Source organism: Ovis aries, chromosome 14 (assembly GCF_016772045.2).
Source record: "Ovis aries strain OAR_USU_Benz2616 breed Rambouillet chromosome 14, ARS-UI_Ramb_v3.0, whole genome shotgun sequence".
NCBI classification, from domain to species: Eukaryota; Metazoa; Chordata; class Mammalia; order Artiodactyla; family Bovidae; genus Ovis; species Ovis aries.
This window is the reverse complement of record NC_056067.1, coordinates 61,539,776-61,564,248: the sequence shown is the minus strand read 5'-3', so window position 1 is coordinate 61,564,248 and position 24,473 is coordinate 61,539,776. Positions and strand designations below refer to the sequence as shown.

The following is a 24,473-nucleotide window of genomic DNA, read 5'->3' as shown; positions in this document are numbered from 1 at the left end:
GAGACAGTGAAGGACAGGGAAGCCTGGCTTGCCACAGTCCACGGGCTCAAAAAGAGTCGGATGTGACTTAGCAACTAAACAAAAATGGTGTATGTAAGCCACCACTGTGATAGCCCATGGAACAGCCTGGAGTCTCATTCAGTTGCTAAAAACTCAGCATTTTGTCACCTCATGTAAAAGCAAGTCCAGCTTACAACGCATTAGTGAGTAACAGAGATTATACCGATGATGGAGCTGAATGGGGGCAGAGTTTTCATCATACCGCATAGAGTAAGACAATTAAAAATTCCCTTTAATCACTGGGACTTACCTGGTGGTCCAGTGGTTAAGAATCTGCCTTACAGTGCAGGGGACATGGGTTCAATCCCTGGGAATTGAAGATCCCACATGCCGAGGAGCAACTAAACCCTCACACCAAAAATAGCCTGAGTACCACAACTAGTGAGTCCATACATCACAATGAAATGAAGATCCTATGTGCCCCAACTAAGACCCAACACAGCCAAATTAAAAAAAAAAAACAAAACTTCTTAAAGAAAAAGCAAGGCTATGTCTAAAAAAACTAGGATATGTCTCCCCTACATGAGGGAATTTAGATTTACAGTCAGCATGAAAATCGTGTCTCAGACTTCTGCCAGAGATTTTTCAGCATATTTTATCCAGCTTATGCTCAGAAGCTCAGTCCTGTCTGACTCTGCAAACATGTGGACTGTCACTCACCAGGCTCCTCTGCCCATGGGCTTCTCCAGGCAAGAATACTCGAGTGGGTTGCCATTTCCTCCTCCAGGGGATCTTCCTGACTCCGGGATCAAACCTGTGTCTCCAGCATTGTCAGGCAGATTCTTTACTGCTGAGCCACCTGGGAAGCCCCCACATTTCCTAACCTCCTTACATTTCTTTCCACTTATTAACACACTAGAATATTTGTAAATAAAGATACGGCATTGCTGGGACTTCCCTGGAGGTTCAGAGGTTAAGACTGAGCTGCTTGGAACACAGGTTCCATGCCTGGACAGGGAACTAAAATCTCACATGCCTAAAGAGAGAGACAGAGATGTCATTGTCTACAATCAGAAAATCACATCTTCTTGGTGAGAGGGAAAAGTCTCAAGAAGCATTTTATGTGTTTCCTGAAGTGGCTTTAAAAAAAAAAATTGTCCCTCCTTACGTATAGAAGCAGAAGTTGAAGTCATGCATTGAAACGGCTCCTTTCCTGTGTTTCCAGAAACAAGTGCTGAGCCCCAGAAGGCCCCAAAATTGCCAAGTCTCTTCCTTCCCATGAGAAAGAAGTGTTTTCTTGAAAGAGTATTGAGAAACAGGTTATCGATTCAGCTTCCCTCCCCTCTGAATTCCTAGAACTATGGTTTTCCCTCCTGGGAAGGAAGGGGAAGAGGTAAGGTAATGAGAGCGTCATCGGGGAAGCCAAGGTCTAACCCTTAGAGGGTGCAGGCTACCACCACCTTCTTTCTCACCCCCTGCCTGAGAACTCGTGTGACTCACCCCTGAATTGAATGCATTCCCTGTCCCAGGTCAGAGCCTGCACCACGGCTCCAGGCTGCCTCCTTTGGTTCATTGTCCATTATCACCCTGAGATATCTTCCCTGGTGCAGATCTGACTCCATCCCTCCCATACTCAAAACCATTCCATATCATACGAAGGAATATTGTTGCTGTTTAGTCAACAACTCATATCCGACTCCTTTGCAACCCCATGGACCACAGTCCACCAGGCTCCTCTGTCCATGGGATTTTTCACCCCTGAGTCCCCAGGGAAGTCCCACAAAAGAATATTATTCAGCCATTAAAAGGAATGAAGTGTTAGTCACTCAGTCATGTCCAACTCTTCGAAATCCCATGGAACGTAGCCCACCAGGTTCCTCTGTCCATGGGATTCTCCAGGCAGGAATACTGGAGTGAGTCGGCATTTCCTTCTCCAAGGGATCTTCCTGACCCAGGGATCGAAAAGTAAGTAAGTAAGTAAGTAAAGTCACTCAGTCGTGTCCGACTCGTTGTGACCCCGTGGACTGCAGCCCACCAGGCTCCTCAGTCCATGGGATTCAAAGTCTCCCACATTGTGGGCAGATTCTTTGCCATCTGAGCCACCAGGGAAGCCCCTCCCCAAAAAAGGAATGAAGTACTGATATAGACTATTACATGCTGAGCCTTGCGACCCATGGACTGTAGCCCACCAAGCTCTTCCATTCATGGGATTCTCCAGGCAAGAATACTGGAGTGGGTTGCCATTTCCTTCTCCAGAACCTTGAAAACAAATATATAATATTGCCCATGTGCGGAATTTAGGAAAATGGTACAGATGAACTTCTTTGCAAAGAGAAACAGATGTAGAGAACAAAGGTACTAATACCAAGGGGAAAGCAGGGATGAACTGGGAAACTGGGACAGACATACATGCACAGCGGAGAACAGTGAGAGCCTGCTGTACAGCACAGGGCACTCTGCTCAGTGCTCCACGGTGATCTACACGGGAAGGGGACCCCAAAAAGAGGCGATCTGTGTACACATATGGCTGATTCATTTTGCTGTATAGCAAAAGCTAACACAACACTATAAAGAAGCTATACTCCAATAAAATTAATAAAAAGAAAGAAAGAAATGTAGACCCTCACACCCACTAAAATAGAATTTTTATTTCAATAAGGTCTCCTGGTGATGCACATTAGGGTTTGAGAATCCCTGCCTGGAGACATGATTTTGCAATTGTACCCAGAAATGTTCACTAACCCCAGTTCCATTGCTTAACCGCTAAAAAAATTTTTTGAAGCATTGTTGATTTACAGTATTGTGTTCATTTCAGGTATACAGCAATGTGATTCAGTCATATAATATATATATATGCACATTATTCTATTTCACTATAGTTTGTTACATGAAAAGCCATATTGTTTGTATATGAATCCAGCTCTATTCTGAGTCTAGAAAACTTGACTGGCCCTCACGAATCCCTCCCCTTTCCACTAAGCACAGGGGTCCTGTCTTTCCTCCTAGAAGCTCCAGCAGTTGAAGAGGCAGACTTCCAGTGTGGATGGTGGTTGAGGAAAGAGGGAACTGAGAACGGGACGATTAAAGCATGTCACAAGTTAAGTGTCAGAGCCAAACACCTCATCTCTGAAATTCCCAGTTTACATAGACTATGGAAGGACTTACGCTGTGTCCTACTTCTTCATTTCCTCACCAAGCCTATAAAAGTTTAGGGTGAAGCTTAGAAAGCGCTTCCAGGCTCTCACTTGACCAGAAAAGGCCCAGGGCAAGGGTGGTGGGGGGAGAGGAATGTGAAGACCGCAGAGGGTATCCACATTGCATCACTGTCCCTAGAAAGACCTAGAAACCAAAGCGTTTCCCCCAAACCCCTTCTTCACCTCGTTGCCATGTTCATAACCATTCACTGGCTCCCTGGACATCCTTGGTGGAACAGTGGATAAGGGGCTTCCCAAGTGGCTTTAGTGGTAAAGAACCTGCCTTCTGATGCTGGAGATATAAGAGACATGGGTTCGATCCCCTGAGTTGGGATGATTCCTTGGAAGAGGGCATGGTAAACCCCTCCAGCATCCTTGCCTGGAGAATCCCACGGACAGAGGAGTCTGACGGGCTACAGTCCATAGGGTCGCAAAGACTTGACTGAAGTGACTTAGCATGCAGGCATGCACAGTGGATAGGAATCTGCTTGCCAATGCAGGGGACATGGGTTTGATCCCTGGTCAGTGAAGGTTCCTTGTACCATGGAACAGCTAAGCCCATGTGCCACAACTACTGACCATCTCCCTAGAGCCTCGGCTCCACAACGAGAAGCCACCACAATGAGAAGCCCGAGAACCACAAGGAAGAATAGCCCCCACTCGCCACAACTAGAGAAAACCCATAGAGCAATGAAAAATCAGCACAGCCAAAAATAAATAAATGAATCTTTAAGGAAAAAAAGAATATCCAATTATAAGATCCCTCCTTTCTCCCCATCCAACCTAAATCTTTCCCAGCATAAATACCTGATAGCTATTTGAGCTACATCCTTCTCAGACTGTATCTTCTTCGGGGTAGGGGGTGCACTGCGTGGGGTCTTAATTTTGGCAGGCTGGCCCCAGAGTCTGTGGGCTTAGTTCCCCCAGCAGGGATCATACCCACACCCCCTGCCCTGGAAGAGGGATTCTGAACCCCAGAATCACCAGGGAAGTCCTGACTATACCCTTTCATTCATCCGAGGGCAGCTTCCTGGTCTGAAGGAGATGAGATGGCTATCTCTGCCCTTGTTTAGCTGTGTGATGGTGGAGAATCCATGTACCCCTCTAAGCTTCTGTCTCCCTCATCAATACCTGGAAGAAAAATTTGCTCACCTTCACCCACATTTCATGTTCACATTTGCTCCCATGACATTGGTTAATGCAAGCGACACATCCAAGTCCGATATCATCCGAAAGGAGGTCTCATTCTCCCATGAGGAAGCATGCGTTGCTAGGCTGCCTCAGTCCTGTCTGACTCTGTGCAACCCCATGGACTGTAGCCCACCAGGCTCCTCTGTCCATGGGATTCTCCAGACAAGAATACTGGGGCGGGTTGCCATGCCCTCCTCCAGGGGATCTTCCCGACCCAGGGATCTAACCCACCTCTCTTATGTCTCCTGCACTGGCAGGCAGGCTCTTTACCACTAGCACCACCAGGAAAGCATCCCCCCAGCCCAAGGGCAAGAACTATTTTGATAATGATCTACCTCGGACCCAGTGAGGCAAAGACAGTAGTCAGGACAAAGAATGTTTGGTCCAGGGAGCGGGGAAGAAGGAGAGAAGTGAAAGCTTTTTCTCACTACCACTCAAGGCCTCCTGCGATTTCCCAATCTGTCTCCACTTCCTCCTCTTCAAAGTGGACCTGGTGGTGAGGTGAGGGTGTGGTGGGGAGGGGTGGGAAGGAATCGAAGGGGGAGGAGGCACTATTTCAACAGAAGGGCTGTCTGGGCGTTCACGTCTCTGCCTGCGGTGATCAGAGCTGGGCATGTGTCCTCACTCCTCCCGGGTATAGAAACACCCCTCCAGCCTCTCTCCTGGAGGGCCCACGGAGCCCCCATGTCCCCAGCCCCGCTCAGGAGTGAGCTGGGTCGCCTCTGCACCTACTTGGAGGAACTGGAGGCCGTGGAGCTGAAGAAGTTCAAGTTATACCTGGGGACTGCGACAGAAATGGGGGAGGCCAAGATCCCTTGGGGGCGGATGGAGCCGGCGGGTCCCCTGGAAATGGCCCAGCTGCTGGTGGCTCACTTCGGGCCACGGGAGGCCTGGCTGCTGGCCCTTGGCGTCTTTCAGCGTATCAACAGGAAGGACCTGTGGGAGAGAGGCCACAGAGAGGACCAAGGGAGGGGTAAGGAGGTGGTGACGGTCCGGGCTGAGGCTGCTACCCACCGATTACCTTCTTTTGTGTTTTTGTTTTGCTGTGTTTTTTTTTTCAAGATTTTTCTGCTGCTTCCTGTCTTAAAAATTAATTAATTAATTTGGCCGCACCTGGTCTTACTTGTGACACGTGGGGTCCTCATTGTAGCATGCTGGTTTCTCTCTCAAGTTGCCTGGAGGCATGTGAAATCTTAGTTCCCCCAGTGGGGATTGAACTTGTGCCTCTTGCATTGGAAGGCCGGTTCTTAATCACTGGACCACTGGGGAAGATCGCCCCTTCTCCTTCCTGATGATTGCTGGGCTCCCAAGAAGCACCTCTAACCCATCCCCCTGGCCTTTGTTTGAGCTGCCTGGAGTACCTCCCTCTTCTTCACCTGGAAAACTCCTATTCATCTGTCAGAACCCTGAAAGCACTACTTTCTCTGTGATTCCTTTACTCATTTTCTCCCTCTCCCTGCTCAATCACCCTGGCTGGCTCGGAAACCCCACTTTTCATACTAAGTACTTAATAAATATATATTTTGGAGTCCATAAAAGAATAGAAGATGTTCAATAAATAAGTATTGAATAAAAAAATATGCCAGGTACACATGTATAAAAGACATTTCAAAAATGCTAGTTTCTGGTGTGGGGTTGAAGGGGAGGAGGAATCCAAGCCGACTCAGAACGCTCTGGCTGAGGGATTCATCAGATGGATGGAGGTGCCAATCACTATGATCGATACCCGTGGGCATGAGTTATTACCATGTAGACAGTTTGATGTAATGGAAGTTACTGTTGTGAAGGGCTAGTCAGATACATGCCAGCTGATCTGGCAAATTCCTCTTCCAGACGCTCCACCTGGTGGCCCACCCTCACTGGGCAGCGAGTCAGCATGTTCTCTGGACGTCTTGCCTGCCGCTCCAAGAAAAGGTGAGCCACGAGCCATGTAAGCTGGTGCAGCCACTATGGAAAACAGCATGCAGGTTCCTCAGAAAACTGAAACTAGAATTACCATACGACCCAGCAATCCCACTCTTGGGCATATACCCTAACAAAACTCAAATTCGAAAAGATACATGCACCCCTTTGCTCACAGCAGCATTAATCACAGTAGCCGAGACATGGGAATGACCTAAATGTCCATCGGCAGTTGAATGGATAAAGATAAATATATATATCACATCTTCTTTATCCATTCCAGCCTGAAGAAGCTGGAATGCTGTTCAGCCACAAGAAAAAATGAAATCATGCCATTTGCAGCAACACAGATGCAACTAGAGATTGTCGTGCTAGGTGAAGTCAGAAAGACAAATACGATATGATCTCACTTACGGGTAGAATCTAAAATATGGCGCAAATGAACCTACCCACAAAACAGACTCACAGACCCAGAAAACAGACTCCTAATTGCCAAGGGGGAGGTGGCTGGAGGAGGGAAGGACTAGTTTTGGATTAGCGGATCCAAACTATTCTATATAGGATGGATAAACAACAAGGTCTTACAGTACCACAGTGAAGTATATTCGATATCCTGTGATAAATCAATGGAAAAGAATAGTTAGAAAAAGAATGTCTATACATGTATAAGTGAGTCAGTTTGCTGTACAGCAGAGATTGACACCACATTGTAAAATAAATCAACTATCCCTGCGGGTGTGCTCAGTCATGTGTGATTCTTTTGAGACCCCATGGGCTGTAGCCCACCAGGTTCCTCTGTCCATGGAATTCTCCAGGCCAGAATACTGGAGTGGGTAGCTGTCCCCTTCTCCAGGGGATCTCCCCAACCCAGGGATTGAACCCAGGTCTCTCGAACTGCAGGAGGATTCTTCACCATCTGATCCACCTGGGAAGTTAAAAGAAAAACAACAAAAAAAGAATAGTTCCCATGTTGATGCTTCTGCTTCCCACAAGGAGGCAAGATCTGTGGTGTTGTACCAAAGTACCAAAGTTCCCAGGCTCCATCTAGAAAAGACTTCCAAGGTCATCGCAAAGCAGATAGTTCCCTAGACCACAGTTTGCATTAATGCACGCATTCATTAAAGGCTGCTGACCAATCTAACCTTCACGGTCCTTCATTCCTCTCCGTTAGATTCCCGGGAAACCTACAGAGACTACGTCCGCAGGAAATTCCGGCTAATGGAAGACCGCAACGCGCGCCTGGGGGAGTTCGTCAACCTCAGCCACCGGTACACGCGGCTCCTCCTGGCGAAGGAACACTCCAGCCCCAGATGGGCCCAGCAGAAGCTCTTGGACACGGGCCAGGGAAACACGGGGACCGCTGGCCAGCCAGCCAGCCTCATCCAGATCGAGGCCCTCTTCGAGCCAGATGAAGAGCGCCCGGAGCCCCCGCGCACCGTCGTCCTGCAGGGCGCGGCGGGCATGGGCAAATCCATGCTGGCCCACAAAGTGATGCTCGACTGGGCCGATGGGAAGCTCTTCCAAGACAGGTTCGACTACGTCTGCTACATCAACTGTCGGGAGATGAACCGGGGCACCGCGGAGCGCAGCGCGCGAGACCTCCTGGCCGGCTGCTGGCCGGAGCCCTGCGCTCCTCTCCAGGAGCTCGTCCGCGTGCCTGAGCGTCTCCTCGTCATCATGGATGGCTTTGACGAACTCAGACCCTCCTTCCACGACCCGCAGGGCCCCTGGTGCCTCTGCTGGGAAAAGAAAGCGCCCGTGGAGGTCCTCCTGGGCAGCCTGATTCGTAAAAAGCTCCTGCCCGAGCTGTCCCTCCTCATCACCACGAGGCCCACTGCTCTGGCCAAGCTCCAGCGCTCACTCGAGCATCCCAGGCACGTGGCGATCCTGGGCTTCTCCGAGGCAGAGCGCAAGGAGTACTTCCACAGGTATTTCCAAGACAGGGAGCAGGCAGGCCAGGTCTTCAGCTTCGTGAGGGACGACGAGCCCCTCTTCACTCTCTGTTTTGTCCCCATGGTGTGCTGGGTGGTCTGCACCTGCCTCAAGCAGCAGCTGGAGGGCGGGGGGCTATTAAGACGGAGGTCGAGGACCACGACGGCCGTGTACCTGCTCTACCTCCTGAGTCTGATGCAGCCCAAGCCAGGGACCCCCACCCTGCCGTCCCCGCCCAACCGGAGGGGGCTGTGCGCCCTGGCGGCCCACGGCCTCTGGGAACAGAAGATCCTCTTTGCGGAGCGCGACCTCCGGGAGCACGGCCTGGACGCGGCCGACGTCTCTTCCTTCCTCAACATGAACATCTTCCAGAAGGACATCAACTGCGAGACGCTCTACAGTTTCATCCACCTGAGTTTCCAGGAGTTTTTCGCGGCCATGCACTACGTTTTGGATGATGGAGCGAGCGGGTCCGGCCCCGAGCGGGACCTCAGCAGGTTGCTGACCGAGTACGCCTTCTCTGAGAGGAGCTTCTTAGCCCTCACGGTCCGTTTCCTGTTTGGACTCCTGAACGAGGAGACCAGGAGCTACCTGGAGAAGACGCTGGGCTGGAAGGTCTCGCCTGGCGTCAAGACCGAGCTGCTCGAGTGGATCCGCCGCAAGGCTCGGAGCGAGGGGTCCACCCTGAAGCAGGGTGCCCTGGAGGTCTTCGGCTGCCTGTACGAGCTCCAGGAGGAGGAATTCATCCAACAAGCCCTCAGCCACTTCCAGGTGGTCGTGGTCAACAACATCACCACCAAGATGGAATACATAGTGTCCTCCTTTTGTGTGAAGAGCTGCAGGAAAGCCGAGGTGCTGCAGCTGTTCGGGGCCGCCTACCAAGCCGATGGAGAAGACGGGCTGAGATGGCCCCTGGCAACGTCGTAAGTATTTGCTGGGGCTCACTCCCCGAGCTCATGCCCTTAGCCAGGTTCATGTTCTCAAAGCGGGTGACTTTTCCCTCCATCCTAGGAGATATTTGGCAATATGTGGAGGATTTCGCTGTCACAGTTAGGGGAGATCAGACAGATGATAGGGGTCTAGTGGGTGGAGGTCAGGAATGCTGCAAAAATATCCTAAGGTGCACAGGACAGCCTCCATCACTAAGAACTATTTGGCTCCAAAGTGTCAACAGTGCCCAGGTCATTTTCCAGTTCTTAAACAACAAGAACAAAAACACTAATGGTTGCTCAGTTGTGTCCAACTCTTTGAGACCCCATGAACTGTAGCCTGACAGGCTTCTCTGTCCATGGGATTCTCCAGGCAAGAATACTGGAGTGGGTTGCCATGCCCTGCTCCAGGGGATCCTCCTGACCCAGGGATGGAACCCAGGTCTCATGCATTGACAGGTGGATTCTTTACCACTGAGCCACCAGGGAAGCTCTAAGCAATACTTATCAGGACTAAATAGTGGCCCATGTCAAGGAGAATGTATCCAGTCAACATATATTATCCAGGGCTTTATATCTGTGGTCTGGGTTATCCCTTTTTTTTCAGGTTGTTTTTTTTTTCCCTTGTCCTTGCCCTGCTGGGCTTAGGAGATCTTAGTTCCCTGACCAGGGATGGAACCTGGGCCCCTGGCAGTGATAGCACACAGTCCTAAGCACTAGACCTCCAGGGAATTCCCAGTGATTTTTCTAAACTTACTATATGGTCTTTTTTTTTTTTTTTCTTGAAAGTTTTTTCACATTGAGATGTAGTTGATTGACAATTCTGTGTTAATTTCAGGTGTACAGCAAAGTGACTCACATATATAATACATACATATATATATATATATATGTGTGTATATATATATATACTTTTTCAGCTTATTTTCTATTATAAGTTGTTACAAGATATTGAGTATAGTCCCCTGTGCTATATAGTATGTAGGTCCTTGTTGCTGGGCATTTTTTTTTTTTTATAGATTGAAGACAGTATGAATAGGCCAGCCAGTACCCCTAACAGAGCAAACGCTCAATGGAGAAGGAAGATAGACAAAGAATAGTAAATAAATCGATAGGCAAATGAAATGAAATTGATTAAGGTAGCTGCAAACCCAATTATCTATTAGGAAGAAAGTAAAACCGGGAAATATTATATAACAGACAGAGACTTGGAGGGGGAAGGGCAACATGAAAGGAGGTGGTCAGTGAAGGAAACTCTGAGCAAGTGACATTGTTTGTGTGTGTGTTCGGCTAGGACTTTGTTTTGGTTTGGGTTCCCTGAGGAATCACCTTAGAAGCAAGGATTTCAACATAAGTGGAGTGGAAAGGAAACATTCTTGTTTCTTCTCCTCTCTTAGGTTGTGAGACTGGGGGCTTATAAATTAGACTTACAAAAGACAGATTCATAAGCTAAAAAAAAAAAAAATAGAAGTTTAGTGGCACGTTTGTTCCCACTTACACGTGGATGGACCCAGAAATGAGTACCCCAAAGGGATCCGTAGAATTTGGGGTTATGCATATATATATATATATATATGTGGAACCTGGAGAGATGGCACCGATGAACCTATCTGCAGGGCAGCAGTGGAGACACAGGCAGACAAAGGGCACAGACTCGTGGGCACAGTGGGGGAAGGAGAGGGCGGGAGGAATTGAGAGAGGAGCATGGAAACATACATTGCCATATGTAAATAGACAGCCGGGGGGAATTTGCTGTCTGACTTGGGGAGCTCAACCTGGTGCTCCATGACAACCTAGAGGGGTGGAATGGGGTGGGAGATGGGAGGGAGGTTCAAGAGGGAGGAGACATGTGTATACCTGTGGCTGACTCATGTTGGTGTATGGCAGAAAGTAACATAAGGTTGTAAGCAATTATCCTCCAATTAAAAATTTCAAACAAAAAGTATTTGGGCTTAGGGACAGTCTTAACAAAAACAATACGTTTTTAGGGCTGTGACAAGACGAAAGAAAAGGGTTTTGAGTTTCCGGTGCAGCAAGCTGTGGAAAGGCAAATATGTGGGGAAACGGATGGAATAATTGTGCGGTCTCACAACGATTTCATCAGCTTTGGAACTGCGGGGGAAGAAGAATCCTCTTCCTTCTTAGGGTCTCTGGCTGGGCCTAAGAATTAAACTGACGTAAGACAGCATAACGGGGGAAACACCCAAACTTTACTGACAGAGAATGAAGACCGGAAGAGCAGGTGATGCTGCTGGCCTGGGGACCGCACTTGGGAACCACAAGTACAGACGAAAGGCTTTAAAGAGCTCTCTGGGGCTTTCCCTGGTGGGCCAGGGGTTAAGACTCCGTGCTTCCGCTGCAGGGGGTGCGGGTTTAACCCTTGTTTGGAACTTAGATCCCGCACACTGCATGCACTGCCAAAATAAATAAATCAATAAATTTAAAGAGCTCCCTGATAGTTACTCAATCAAGGAGCGGAGCTATATGGTTTTCTGCCCTCTCTGAGTTGCTTGCTAATGCTTTTGGGGAAAAAAAAATGTTACAATGGAATATTTCAAATATATGCAGAGTATATATAGAGAGATAGATAGATGAATATATATATTCATCATTTATTTAACCAGTTAGCAACATTTTGCCAAATGTGCTTCATCTATTGTTCCCTGTCTTGCCTTTTTTTTTTTTTTTTCTCAAAAGAAATTTGGCGGGAGAGGATTGTTCCTGCTAGGCTTGTGGGATTCTATTTCCCCAACCAGGGATTGAACCTGTGCCCCTTTCCCTCACCATGGCATCATCATTCCTAACAAAATTAACAATTCCTGGGAATTTCCTGGTGGTCCAGTGGTTAGGGGACTTCCCTGGTGGCTCAGACAGTAAAGCGTCTGCCTACAATGCGGGAGACCCAGGTTCAATCCCTGGGTTGGGAAAATCCCCTGGAGAAGGAAACAGCAACCCACTCCAGTACTCGTGCCTGGAAAATCCCATGGATGGAGGAACTTGGTAGGCTACAGTGCATGGGGTCGCAAAGAGTTGGACATGACTGGGCAATTTCATTTTCACTTTCCAGTGGTTAGGGCTTCCCACTGTCACTGCGAAGGGTCTGGATTCAATACCAGATTGAACCCAGGAATTGATCAGCATAGCAAAAAACAAAAGCAACAACCAAAAGACACACACAATTCCTTAATATCTTCTAATACTCAGTCCACATTCAAATATAGAGCTTCCCTGGTGCATGCGTGTGTGCTAGGTCGCTTCAGTCGTGTCTGACTCTTTGCGGCCCCATGGACTGTAACCCACCAGGCTCCTCTGTCCATGGGATTCTCCAGGTAAGAATACTGAAGTGGGATGCCATGCCCTCCTCCAGGGGATCTTCCCGACCCAGGGACTGAACCTCTGTCTCTTACGTCTCCTGTATTGACAGGTGGGTTCTTTACCACTAGCGCTGCTTGGGAAGCCCTCAGGCTCCGTGGCAAAGAACCCACCTGCCAATACAGGAGACACAGGAGACGTGGGTTCGATCCCTGGGTTGGGAAAATGCCCAGGAGAAGGAAATGCTAACCCACTCCAGTCTTCTTACTGGGAAATTCCACGGACAGAGGAGCCTGGCGGGCAAAGAGTGGGAGACGACTGAGGGGCTGAGCACACATGCCAGGGCCAAACATCTTTAAACCGACCATCCTGTGTCCTTCCCGCAGCCCCGAAAGGCACGTTTTACCTGATGTCTACAGCGAGCAGCTGGCTGCTGCCCTCAGCACCAACCCCAGCCTGGTGGAGCTGGCTTTGCACAGCAACGCCCTGGGAAGCCAGGGGGTGAAGCTGCTGTGTCAAGGACTCAGACACCCCAACTGCAGACTGCAGAACCTGAGGTGAGTCCAGGCTGGTCTGTGAGCTTCTGGGGGCCCTACCGTTCCATCCTAAGGGGTTCCATCAGAAAGAGCATAGGGTGGGACTTCCCTGGTGGTCCAGTGGTTAAGACGTCCAGCTTCTACTCCCAGGGGCACAGGTTTAATCCCTGGTTGGGGTGCTAAAATCCTGCAAGCCGCGTGGTGTAGCCAAAAAATAAAAATAAAAAAATCATAGGATGATGTTTGCTTGGGCTCCCATAAGAAAGCACCACGGGCTGGATGACTTAAGTGATGGACTTTGATTTTCTCAAAGCTGTGGAGGCTGGGAGTTCTGGCTCAGCGCGTCGGCAGGCTTGGTTTCCTCTGGGGCCCTTCTTCCTGCCTTGCAGATGGCCACCTTCTCCGTGTCCTCACGGGTCTTTCCTCTGTGTGTGCCTCTGTCCTAATCTCCTCTCTGCATAAGGACACCCGCCAGTCATATGGGACCAGGGGTCCACCCTAATGACCTCACTTTAACTTAATTACCTTCTTGTAGTGATGGAGAAAAGAAGAGAGAATGGGGAGAGGAGGGATAAATTAGGGGGTGGAGATTAAAATATACACACTTTGTCGTTGTTGTTTAGTTGCTGAGTCAGGCCCCACTCTTTGCGAGCCCATGGACTGTAGTCTTGGCAAGAATACTACAGGGGGTTGCCATTGCCTTCTCCAGGGGATCTTCCCAACCCAGGGATTGAACCTGCATTGGCAGGTGGGTTCTTTACCTCTGAGCCACCAGGAAAGCTCATATATAAAATAGATAACCAACAAGGATCTACTGTAGAGAACAAGGAACTCTACTCAATATCTTGTAATAACCTATAAAGGAAAAGAATCTGATATATATATTCATATATGTATTCATATAATTTTTATATTTGTATGTATTCGGTAAAGCTGAATCACCTTGCCTTGCTGTATACCTGAAACTAACACAAGATTGTAAACCAAGTATGCATGCTTAATCGCTCAGTTATGTCTGACTCTTTGTGACCCCGTGGACTGCAGCCCGCCAGGCTCCTCTGTCCGTGGGATTCTCCAGGCAAGAATACTGGAGTGGTTGCCTTGCCCTCCTCCAGGGGCTCTTCCCCACCCAGGGATCGAACCTGCCTCTCTTACATCTCCTGCGTTGGCAGGCGGGTTCTTTACCACTAGTACCCGCCACCTGGGAAGCCCCTTTACAAAACAACCCCAAACGAAATCACCTGGCTCTTTACCTCTTTGCATCCCAGGCTGAAGAGATGCCAAGTTTCCAGCTCCGTCTGCCAGGACCTGACGACCGCACTGATTGCCAACAATCACTTACTGAGGATGGACCTCAGTGGCAATGCCCTGGGGCTGCTGGGCGTGCAGCTGCTTTGCCAGGGGCTCCGGCACCCCAAGTGCAGGCTGCAGGTGGTGCAGTGAGTGTCCCCCCCCGCCCAGGAACATGTCCTTCACCTCTGTGACCTCCTGGGACAAGCTGCTTGTGTCCTGGGACTTGAAGCATCTCCCCAGATGCCAATCCCCAAACCCCTACCTCTCATCACAGCGGCCCTTAGACCCGTGACATGAGATGCCACCCCTCCCAGACTCTGCACTTTGTGCGAGTGTGCTGAGTCACTTCAGTCGTGTCTGACTCTTTTGCCACCCCGTGGACTGTAGCCCACCAGGTTCCTCTGTCCATGGGATGCTCCAGGCAAGAATACTGGAGTGGGCTGCCATTTCCTCCTCCAGGGGATCTTCCCGACCCAGGGTTTGAACCCAAATCTCCTGCTTGGCAGGCATATTCTTTACCACTGAGCTCAAATTAGAGCTGCCCTTAGACCCTTGACCTGAGACTCCCGCTCTGGACTCTGCACTTTGGAGAACCTGTTTCTGGCCTCTTCTGACCCCAGTCATTTCCACATGGTGAGGAGTCCCTGGGGCCCCTGCCCACCCAGAACCCACACCCTATTTATTGACCACATCCTGAGTACTCAGAACCCCAAAGGTCTCCATGCAAAGATCCTTTTCTTGTGCAACTTCCTTTTTCTTCCGTGCCACTGTTTTCAAAAAATCACCCTGCCTTCCCCCTCTATGTCTTTGTTACTACTACTCATAAGAATGCTCCATTTTTTTTCCCCATTTTTAAAGACTTCTTTTTGATGTGGACCACTTTCAAACTCTTTATTGAATTAGCTACAATATTGCTTCTGTTTTGTATTTTTGGATTTTTGGCCACAAGGCATGTGGGATCTTAGTTCCCCGATCAGGGATGAAACCCAGACCGCACCCCCCGACCCCAGTGGGAAGGTAAACTCTTAACCGTTGGACCTTCAGGGAAGGCCCCCAACACTCTACTTCTGACACTTTATGTGTGGAGTTATCCTCACACGAAGGCATGTGACGCCAACTGGGTGTTCTGGAATTTCAATTGGTTCTAACACTATCTACCTGGAGATGGCGTCAGAATAAGGCTTCATTGCCTGGAACCTGTGTCCCCTGCATTGCAAGGCAGATTTTAACCACTGGACCACCAGGGAAGTCCCATGTTTTTGCTTTTGTTTTATCCCTTAGAAAATTAAAGATTTAGGAACTCTGTGCCAGGAGCCAGAGCAGAGACTTTGTGTGTGTGTGTGTGTGTGTGTGTATTTTTTTTTCTATTATCTCACTGCTCCTCATCTTATTCCTCCAAATCAACTTCTACTTACCCTTCGAGAACCAGCTCAAGTCCTCCCAGAGAGCCTTCCCTCACTGCACACCATGTGCCAAAGCTGGGTGAGGAGGCGCCTCCTCCAGGATGTTCAACAAACAGTGACTCCCGCTGGTAGAGCGCTGACCATGTGTCAGGCTGGCTCTACCCCACTGCTTCTAATAAATTATGTAATCCTCACAACCACCCTGAGCCGGCGTACTTAGTATCCTTATTGTAGTCAGTGACTTGAGACATGGTGGCACATGTAACAGAAAGCTGAGACCTGAGGAAAACTCGCTTGAGGGAATTCCCTGGTGGTTCAGTGGTTAGGACTCTGTCCTCTCGCTGCCAAGGGTCAGGGTTCAATCCCTGGTCTGAGAACTAAGGTCCCACAAGCCACTATGGGATGCAGCTAAACAAACAAACAAAAAACCCCAAAAACAAAACAAAAATCTCCCTTGAGGTCAAAGTATGGGGGGTGGGGAACAGGTTGTTGAACCCTAGAGACCCTGCTCTGAACTATTACTGTGTACACTGCCTCCATGAGACCACCCGTGTGTGTGTGTGTGTGTGTGTGTGTGTGTGTTAGTTGCTTAGTTGTGTCCGACTCTGCAACCCATAGACTGCAGCCCACCAGGCCCCTCCGTCCATGGGATTCTCCAGGCAAGAACAGTGGAGTGGGTTGCCATTTCCTTCTCCAAAAGGAACTATAGAAAGAAGAACGTGAAGTCGCTTAGTCATGTCTGATTCTTTGCGACTCCATGGACTATAGCCTGCCAGGTTCCTCTCTCCATCGGATGCTGCAGGCAAGAATACTGGAGTGGGCTGCCATTTCCTCCTCCAGGGGTTCTTCCTGACCCAGGGATCGAACCCACGTCTCTCGTATTGGCAGGCAGGTTCTTTTCCATTGAGCCACCAGGGAAGCATGTCGGCTGATTCAATGGGCCAGAGCAGGAACCATCAGGACACGGAAAAGCAAGATGGCAGCCTCTTCAACTCTTCTCTTTCCTCCCAAGGTTGAGGAAGTGTCAGCTGGAGGCCGAGGCCTGCCAGGAGCTCGCCTCTGTGCTCAGCGCTAGTCGCCATCTGCTGGAGCTGGACCTGACAGGAAACGCGCTGGAAGACTCGGGCCTGAGGCTGCTGTGTCAAGGCTTGAGGCACCCAGTCTGTAGGCTGCGGATTTTGTGGTGAGTTCTACCGGTGTCTCTTTGAATCTGACTCCTCTAGGGACCTCATATGGGCTTCCCTGTGGCTCAGAGGGTAAAGAATCTGCCTGCAATGCTCAAGACCTAGGTTCAAACCCTGGGTGGGGAATATCCTCAGAAGAAGGGAATGGCAACCTACTCCAGTATTCTTGTCTGAGAAATCCCATGGACAAAGGAGCCTGGCAGGCTACAGTTCATGGGTTTGCAAAAAGTCAGTCACAACTGAACACACGCACACACACACACAGTTATTTTTAATTTTTTGAGGAAGCGCTATTTTCCTTAGCCACTGTACCATTGTACATTTCTACCAACAGTGCAAAGAGGTTCCAATTTCTCCACATCCTCACTAACACCTGTTGTTCTCTGTTTTTTGGATAATGTCTATCCGAACGGGTATGAGGTGATATCTCATTGTGCTTTTGACTTGCATTTTCCCAATGATTAATAATGTTGAACATTTTTTTCACGTGATTTGTGGCCATTTATATGTCTTCTTTGGAGAAATGTCTATTTAGGCCTTTGGCCATATTTCAAACAAGTGGTTTATTTGAAAACATTACTTTTAAGATTAGGGGCAGGCATTTGCAGCAACATGGATGGACCTAGAGATGATCATACTAAGCAAAGTCACTCAGAAAGAGAAAGACAAATGATATCACTTACACATGGAATCTAAAATGATATCACCTATACGTGGCATCTAAAATGTGACACAAATAGACTTATCTATGAAACAAACGGATTCACTATTGCAGAGAACAGACTTGTGGTTGCAAAGGGGAAGGCAGGGTGGAGGAGGGAAGGCCTGGGCGTTTGGGGTTAGCAGATGCTAACTATTATGAACTGAATGGATAAACAAGGCCCTACTGTACAGCACAGGGAACTATATCCAATATCCTGTGATAAACCCTAATGGAAAAGAATATGAATAACCTGAGTCACTTTGCTATTAAAAGAACATTGTATTATATTAAAAGAACATGGTATTAAAAGAACTTTGTAAATCAAGTCGACTGTAATAACATTTTTTAAAAAGATTGGGGGCAGTGAGGATAGCATCAGCATTGTACAGGAAACCCTCCTGAGCACACGCCGAACTGGATTTTGCAGGTTGAAGATCTGCCTTCTCACTGGTGCTGCATGTGAAGACCTGGCGTCCACCCTCCGCGTGAACCAGAGCCTGGTGGAGCTGGACCTAAGCCTGAATGACCTGGGGGACCCCGGGGTGCTGCTGCTGTGTGAGGGCCTCAGGCACCCCCAGTGCAAACTCCAGACCCTCCGGTGAGTCCCCGCTTTCCTCACCATCCTAGGAGTCCAAAGTCATGATTCCTGCCCTCCTGCCTGGGCTCAGGGGGGCTGTCTCCCTCCCCTCCTCTCCTAACCTCTAACTCCATCAGCCTCCTGTCAAAGGTTTTTCTGCCACAGAGCCTTTGCACAAGCAGTTCCTTCTTCCTGGAATGCACTCCTTTTTTTTTTTCTTCTAATATTTATTTTATTTATTATTTATTTATGTAGCTGCCCCCAGGGTCTTACTTGCAGCATGCAGGATTTTTAGTTGTGGTATGCAAACTCTTAGTTGTAGTATGTGGGATCTAGTTTCCTGACTAGGGATCGAACCCAGGCCCCCTGCATTGGCAGCCTGGAGTCTTAGCCACTGGACCACCAGGGAAGTCTCCCTGAGATGCACTTCTGCTCTGATTTCTTCTTTTTTTCACCCTGATAATACCTGTTTCATCTGTTAGGATCCAAAGCAAATGCTGCTTCTTCAGGCACACCTTCTCCAGCTCCTAGATAAGATTACTTTTAGGATCCTATTTGACCTTATTTTTCTCCTCAGTGTCACTTATCAAAATGTGTGTGTGTGTTGTATTCCAGAAGTACAGGAACAGCACATCGTGGCAACAGCGTGTGCCAGTGACTAGCATAAGATCTGGCTCAGGGGAAAAAAAAAAAAAAAGATCTGGCTCAGAGATTATATTTTTAAATGGTGGAAGAGATGAAAAAGCAAATTAAAAAAAAAAAGAAAATGAGGAATTCCCGGGCGGTCCAGTGGTTAGGACTCTACACTTTCATTGCTGGGGGTTGGGGTTCGATCCCTGGCTGGGGGACTAAGACCCCAGAAACTTCTGGGTGGGGCAAAAAAAAAAAAAAGCAGCAGGACTGTCAATTTCATCTTGCCCCTCCCCCATTCCCTCTCCCCACCCCTAAACACTAGTTTGTTCTTGTATCTGTGAGTCTGCTTCTTTTGCATAATATTCACTAGTTAATACAGTAGCATTTTCGACCCCATTAAGCTGAAGACATCTGGGAATTCCCTGTAGTCCAGTGGTTAGGACTCCCTGCTTTCACTGCTGAGGACCGTGGTTCAATCCCTGGTGGAGGAAGTCAGATCCAACCTCTCTTCCCCCAAAAAACTTCAGAAGGAATGAGCCAACTCTCTCCTGTGCTTAATGTCTTCCCAGGCTCGGCATTTGCCGGCTCAGCTCTGCGGCCTGTGAGGGTCTCTCTGCCGTGCTTGGGGTCAGCTCCCACCTGTGGGAGCTGGACCTGAGCTTTAATGACCTGGGAGACCGCGGCATGTCCTTGCTGTGTGAGGGGCTGCGACACCCCACCTGCAGACTCCGGAAACTGTGGTGAGTGGCTGGGACTCACTGGCAGCACTGCTGGGTGTGATGCTGGTCCCTGGCAGGGGTGGGAGGGGATCTGTCCTTATCTTTCTTTCTATTGGACTTTTCCTTCCATCCCTCCATCTCTCTGGAAGATACGAGATGCTCAGAGGTGGAAAGAAAAGCTGTGTAAATGAGTCGCTGAGTAATTCATCCTCTGGAATACAAAGAGACAAGGCTAAGTTTTTCCATCCAGTCATTGCCTCTAAACATGTTCTGTAAAACTCCCCTTTTCTCTGGGCATTTACTTGGGCAGATTTATAGCTTTCTGGTAACCTTTAGGTAATAAAAGTTCAATCTGGGACTTCCCAGGTGGTCCAGTGGCTAATAAGTCCCCTCGCTCCCAATGCAGGGGGCCTGAGTTCAATGCCTGATCGGGAACTAGATCCCACATGCCTCAACCAAGACCTGATGCAGTTAAATAAATAATAAATAAATAAACATTTTAAAAAAACTTCAGTCTGGTCCAGAATAAACTTCAGTCAAATGTTAATGAACCTTTCTTCCTTCCCCTTTCTCCCAATACCAGCCCATCCCTTCCTCCCAAAACACTTAGAATGAGAGGAGGCTGTGTCTATTTTTTTAATTAATTGTGTTAATTAGTTATTTTTGGCTGTGCTGGGTCTTCACTGCTTTTCTCTAGTCGCAAAGAGCAGGGGCTACTCTTTGTTGTGGGGCAAGGGCTTCTCATTGCCTTGGGTTCTCTTCTTGCGAGTCTATGCTGGTGGCTCAGATGGTCAAGAATCTCTAAGAGGCTCTAGGCAGGCAGGCTTCAGTACCTGTGACTCACCGGCTCTAGAGCGCTGACTCAGTGGTTGTGGTTGTTCCCTGGCATGTGTGATCTTCCTGGACCAGGGATCGAACCCCTGCTCCCTCCACGGGCAAGCAGATTCTTAACCACAGGACCACCAGGGAAGCCCAGGCTTATCTGTTTTTAATTTTCCTCCCTTCGTAAATCTCTTGCTTATCTGGGGCCCTGGGTAACTGGAAACGAAGCTGAGGGCTTAGGGACAGCATGTCTCCCTTTTATTATTTATTTTTGCCCTCACTTGGGCCTTGGTTGCTGCGAGAGGGCTTTCTCTAGCTGAAGTACACAGGCTTCTCACTGCGGTGGCTTCTCTTTTTGTGGAGCACAGACTCTACAGTACGGACTCAGTGGCTGTGGCTCATGGGCTTAGCTGCTCCTCAGCATGTGGGGTCTTCCGGGACCAGGAGTCTAACCCACGTCTCTTGCACTGACAGGTGGATTCTTAACCACTGGACCAAGGAAGCCCCATCTCTCCCTTCATTGGTGAGGCTAGGTTCCCTCTGGGATGTCAGCACCAGCCCCTCCCAGTCTGGCAGGTGTCCAAATGATACCTGTCTTGTGGGGATCACTTGTGTGTTCTCATGGGGACCCCAGAGAAGGTGCTCCCGACATGGGATGATCTGGGTCAAGCTTTTTCCACAATCCCCTCCCCAGCTCTCACCGTATGTCCTGCTCCTTACCCTTCTGTGCCTGTGAGGTGGTGATTACACGTCACCCACCTGGGTCTTTCTCGTCCATTTCAAGTCCTGAACTGTTGCCTTCTACCTTGTTTGGAGGCACGTATTGCCTCACAGCCTCAGCCAAAGATGAAAACATTTCCATCTAACATCCCAGCTACAACAACATTTCAGTGCTACCTGTTTTTACTGTAACAGCATGGAATACAGGAAAGAAACACAATTGGACAGAATAGAAACCAGAGAAAATCAGATGGCATAGTAGTGTTGGGTGGGGCAGGAAGTAGCCCAAATCATGCTGGCTTCTTAAAAAAAAAAAAATGATGGGGGAGAGCATTGATCAAGTTGTGTAGCTAGAAGTGTAGGTTTCAGGTATGGCTTGATCTAGGCATTCAGATACTTGATCTCCATTATCCCCTCTACTTATTCCTGTACTGGCTCCATTATGAGTTAAAATTAGCCTTGATCCAATACATGGTGGCAAAAAGCCTACAGCTCTATAGATTGACTTCTTTTCAGGTGCAAGTTCTGAAAAAGTCTCTAGGGAAAGCATGATTCTGGTTCACTGTTTTGGATGGATCCTGTGCGCAGAGGGAACCACTCGTGGTGGCTGGGGACAAGGAAACCAACCAGCTTAGGCCTGGCCCCTATATCTACTGCTAGAGCTTATAGACATTAATCCCTGAGATGAGGGTTTCAATGAGAAATTGGGATAGAATTACCAGAAGGAGAAATTCTTGGCTGCAGAATCGGGATATCCATTACAGATGGAGCTATGATCTTTTTTCTTTCTTTCTTCTTTTGTTTAAAAAAATTAATTTGAGGGCTTCACTGATGGCTCAGTGATAAAGCATCTGCTTGCCAATGCAAGAGACACGGGTTCGATCCCTGGTCCAGAAAGTCCTCACATGTCAGGGAGCAGCTAAGCCTGAGTGCCACAGCTACTGATCCTCAGCTCGAGAGCCCGTGAGCCACAACTACTGAGCCCATGAGGTGAACCAGCTGAAACCCAAGCTCTGCAACAAGAGAAGCAACTGCAATGAGAAGCCCGAGCACCGCAGCTAAGGAGTAGCCCCCACTCACCACAACCAAAGCCCACACAGCAACGAAGACTCAGCACAACCAAAAATAAATAACAATTAAAATAAATAAAATGAAAAACTTGAATTTTTATCGTATAGTTGCTTTACAGCTTTGCATTAGTTTCTACTGTACAGCGAAGGGGAATGTCTTTAAATGCCTTTATGAAATGCTTTCCCTCGCCACATCGGCCTTAACCTGGACTGATCTGATTCTAGTCTACTTCTTTCTTAAACTGATCCCTAAAAATGTCACCCTGATTCCCTTTCCAACACGAACTGCCAATGTTGCTTCAACCGCTTCTCATCTTCCACAGGCTGGACAGCTGCAGCCTCACGGGCAAAGCTTGTGAGGACATTTCTTCTGCCTTGGGCGTCAACCAGACCCTCACAGACCTTTATCTGACCAACAACGCCCTGGGGAACACAGGTGTCAGGCTGCTGTGCGAGAGGCTGAGCCACCCGGGCTGCAAACTCCGAGTCCTCTGGTGAGAGATGGTCCCTGCCTCTGGAGGAGACGGGCCCTGGGGCTTGGGGTCAGGAGTCAGTATGCTTAGGCACTCAGTCATGTCCGACTCTTTGTGACCTCATGGACTGCGGCCCGCCAGGCTCCTCTGTCGGTGGGCTTCTCCAGGCAAGAATGCTGGAGTGGGCTGCCATTTCCTCCTCCAGGTATCTTTTCCAGCCAAGGATCAAACCTGAGTCTCCTGCATTGCGGGCAGATTCTTTACTGTTTGAGCTACCAGGGGAAGCCCTTCCATAAGATGATTACAAATTAAATTTGCTCACACAGGCTAGGGTCTTAAAAATGGGGTATAGCTTAGAGCAAGCTTATCTCCCAATAAGATTTGATTTACAATGATGAACTACTTAATGGAATTAATATATTGTAACCAAGCAGGATGTATGAGAGATTTGCTGTACGGACGGAATGCCACCATAGTGGCCTGGAATATTTCCCATCTTGTGTCCTCAGGTTGTTTGGGATGGACCTGAATAAAATGACCCACCGAAGTTTGGCGGCACTTCGAGTGACAAAACCTTACTTGGACATTGGCTGCTGAGTGGCTGGGCTGCTGATTCTTCTCTTGAAGTCAGGACAGAAGAGGACCATCCCAGGACCCATGAATCAATGATGATCTCTGTCTCTTTACTTCCTCAAGAGACAAGATCCTCTGCAGGATAATCTTTGCTGCTTGGGGTGTGTGCGATTGCTGGGCAAGAGGGTGGAGTTTTAGTTTGGAGAGTTGGTGCCATGGAGAGAATTCAGGGCAGGGTCCCAGATGATTCTAGAACAGAAGCTCTCAACTGAGGGTGATTTTTGTCAGCCCCCCTCCAACCTCCCCCTTCCCAGGACACCCAGCATTGTCAGAGGACAATGGGCTGGGGAGAGTTGTTGGCATCTTGTGAAGTCCTGCTATAAATGTCGTAGAAAGTAAAAATACAGCGACAGTGCCCACAATTAAGTGTCAGGGAACTGCTGACCATAACCCCCCTCCTCCGCCAGGCCTGCTTGCCTGAGTTTGCTCACAACAGGAGGCCCCGATAAGGAACTTGGTGCTGCTTATTGGTTATCCATCTTAAATAGAGCAGTATATTATCCATCCCAAACTACCCCTTCCCCCATCCTTCCCCTCTGGCAGCCCTAAATTCATGAGCAAGCTGAACTAGGGGTAATCTGACCCACTTAAAGCAATCCCTAAACTGTCGTAAGGGCTTCCCAGGTGGCGCGAGCGGTAAACAATCCACCTGCCAATGGAGCAGACGTTAAAGACGCAGGTTTGATCCCTGCCTGGGTCAGGGAGATCCCCTGGAGGAGGGCGTGGCAACAGGATTCTTGCCCGGAGAATCCCATGGACAGAGGAGCTTGGCAGGTTCCAGCCCATAGGGTCACAAAGAGTGAGACTGAAGGGACTTAGCACATGCAGCTGCTGTCATAAAGCTGAAGGCTAAGGAAACTTCTGGGCATAAAAGTTGAGAGTACACCGTAAGTTGAAGGTATGAGTTTTCTGGCTTTGTAGTCAGAACTCCGGCTCCAGCTTTGCAGGCGGATTCTTTACTGATGAACCGCCTTAGTTTAAAACTAGCAACACAGGACTCCAGGATTTAATTACTGGACACTCAAGGTTCCGGGGCTGGAGTGGTTTGGGGAGGACTACATGGCACAACTTCTCAGAGATGGGATGTCCCGATTATAATGGCCAGGATTTCCCACTACGACTGAGGTATAACGTTTAGAAATTGTGAATCACCATTATTACACACCTGTAACCATTACAACTGAATTTTAGTAGACTTCAGAATTACCCAACTATTAATAAAATTTACATTAAGTTGTATCTCTAAA

At 48.7% G+C, this 24,473-nt stretch overlaps 2 protein-coding genes across 3 annotated transcripts in view; one reads left to right on the top strand and one right to left on the bottom strand.

The window, feature by feature from the left end:
- Window positions 1-5,195, bottom strand: part of LOC121816446 (cationic amino acid transporter 3-like) — a 19,251-nt gene extending 14,056 nt beyond the window's left edge. Inside the window, exon 1 of the mRNA XM_060399125.1 lies at window positions 721-5,195. The gene's annotated coding sequence lies outside the window, so the exon portion shown is untranslated. The remainder of the gene's footprint in view (window positions 1-720) is intronic.
- On the top strand, window positions 4,968-24,473 carry NLRP12 (NLR family pyrin domain containing 12). 2 transcript variants are annotated; one of them, XM_042232368.2, is made up of 10 exons: window positions 4,968-5,358; window positions 6,219-6,299; window positions 7,459-9,142; window positions 12,847-13,017; window positions 14,265-14,435; window positions 16,705-16,875; window positions 18,007-18,177; window positions 19,359-19,529; window positions 22,444-22,614; window positions 23,103-24,473. In XM_042232368.2, exons 1-10 carry the CDS (start codon window positions 5,070-5,072, stop codon window positions 23,188-23,190), a joined length of 3,168 nt encoding a protein of 1,055 aa, XP_042088302.1. In that variant the 5' UTR covers window positions 4,968-5,069; the 3' UTR covers window positions 23,191-24,473. The 2 variants fall into 2 exon arrangements, with proteins under 2 accessions (XP_042088302.1, XP_042088303.1); XM_042232369.2 differs by lacking the exon at window positions 14,265-14,435.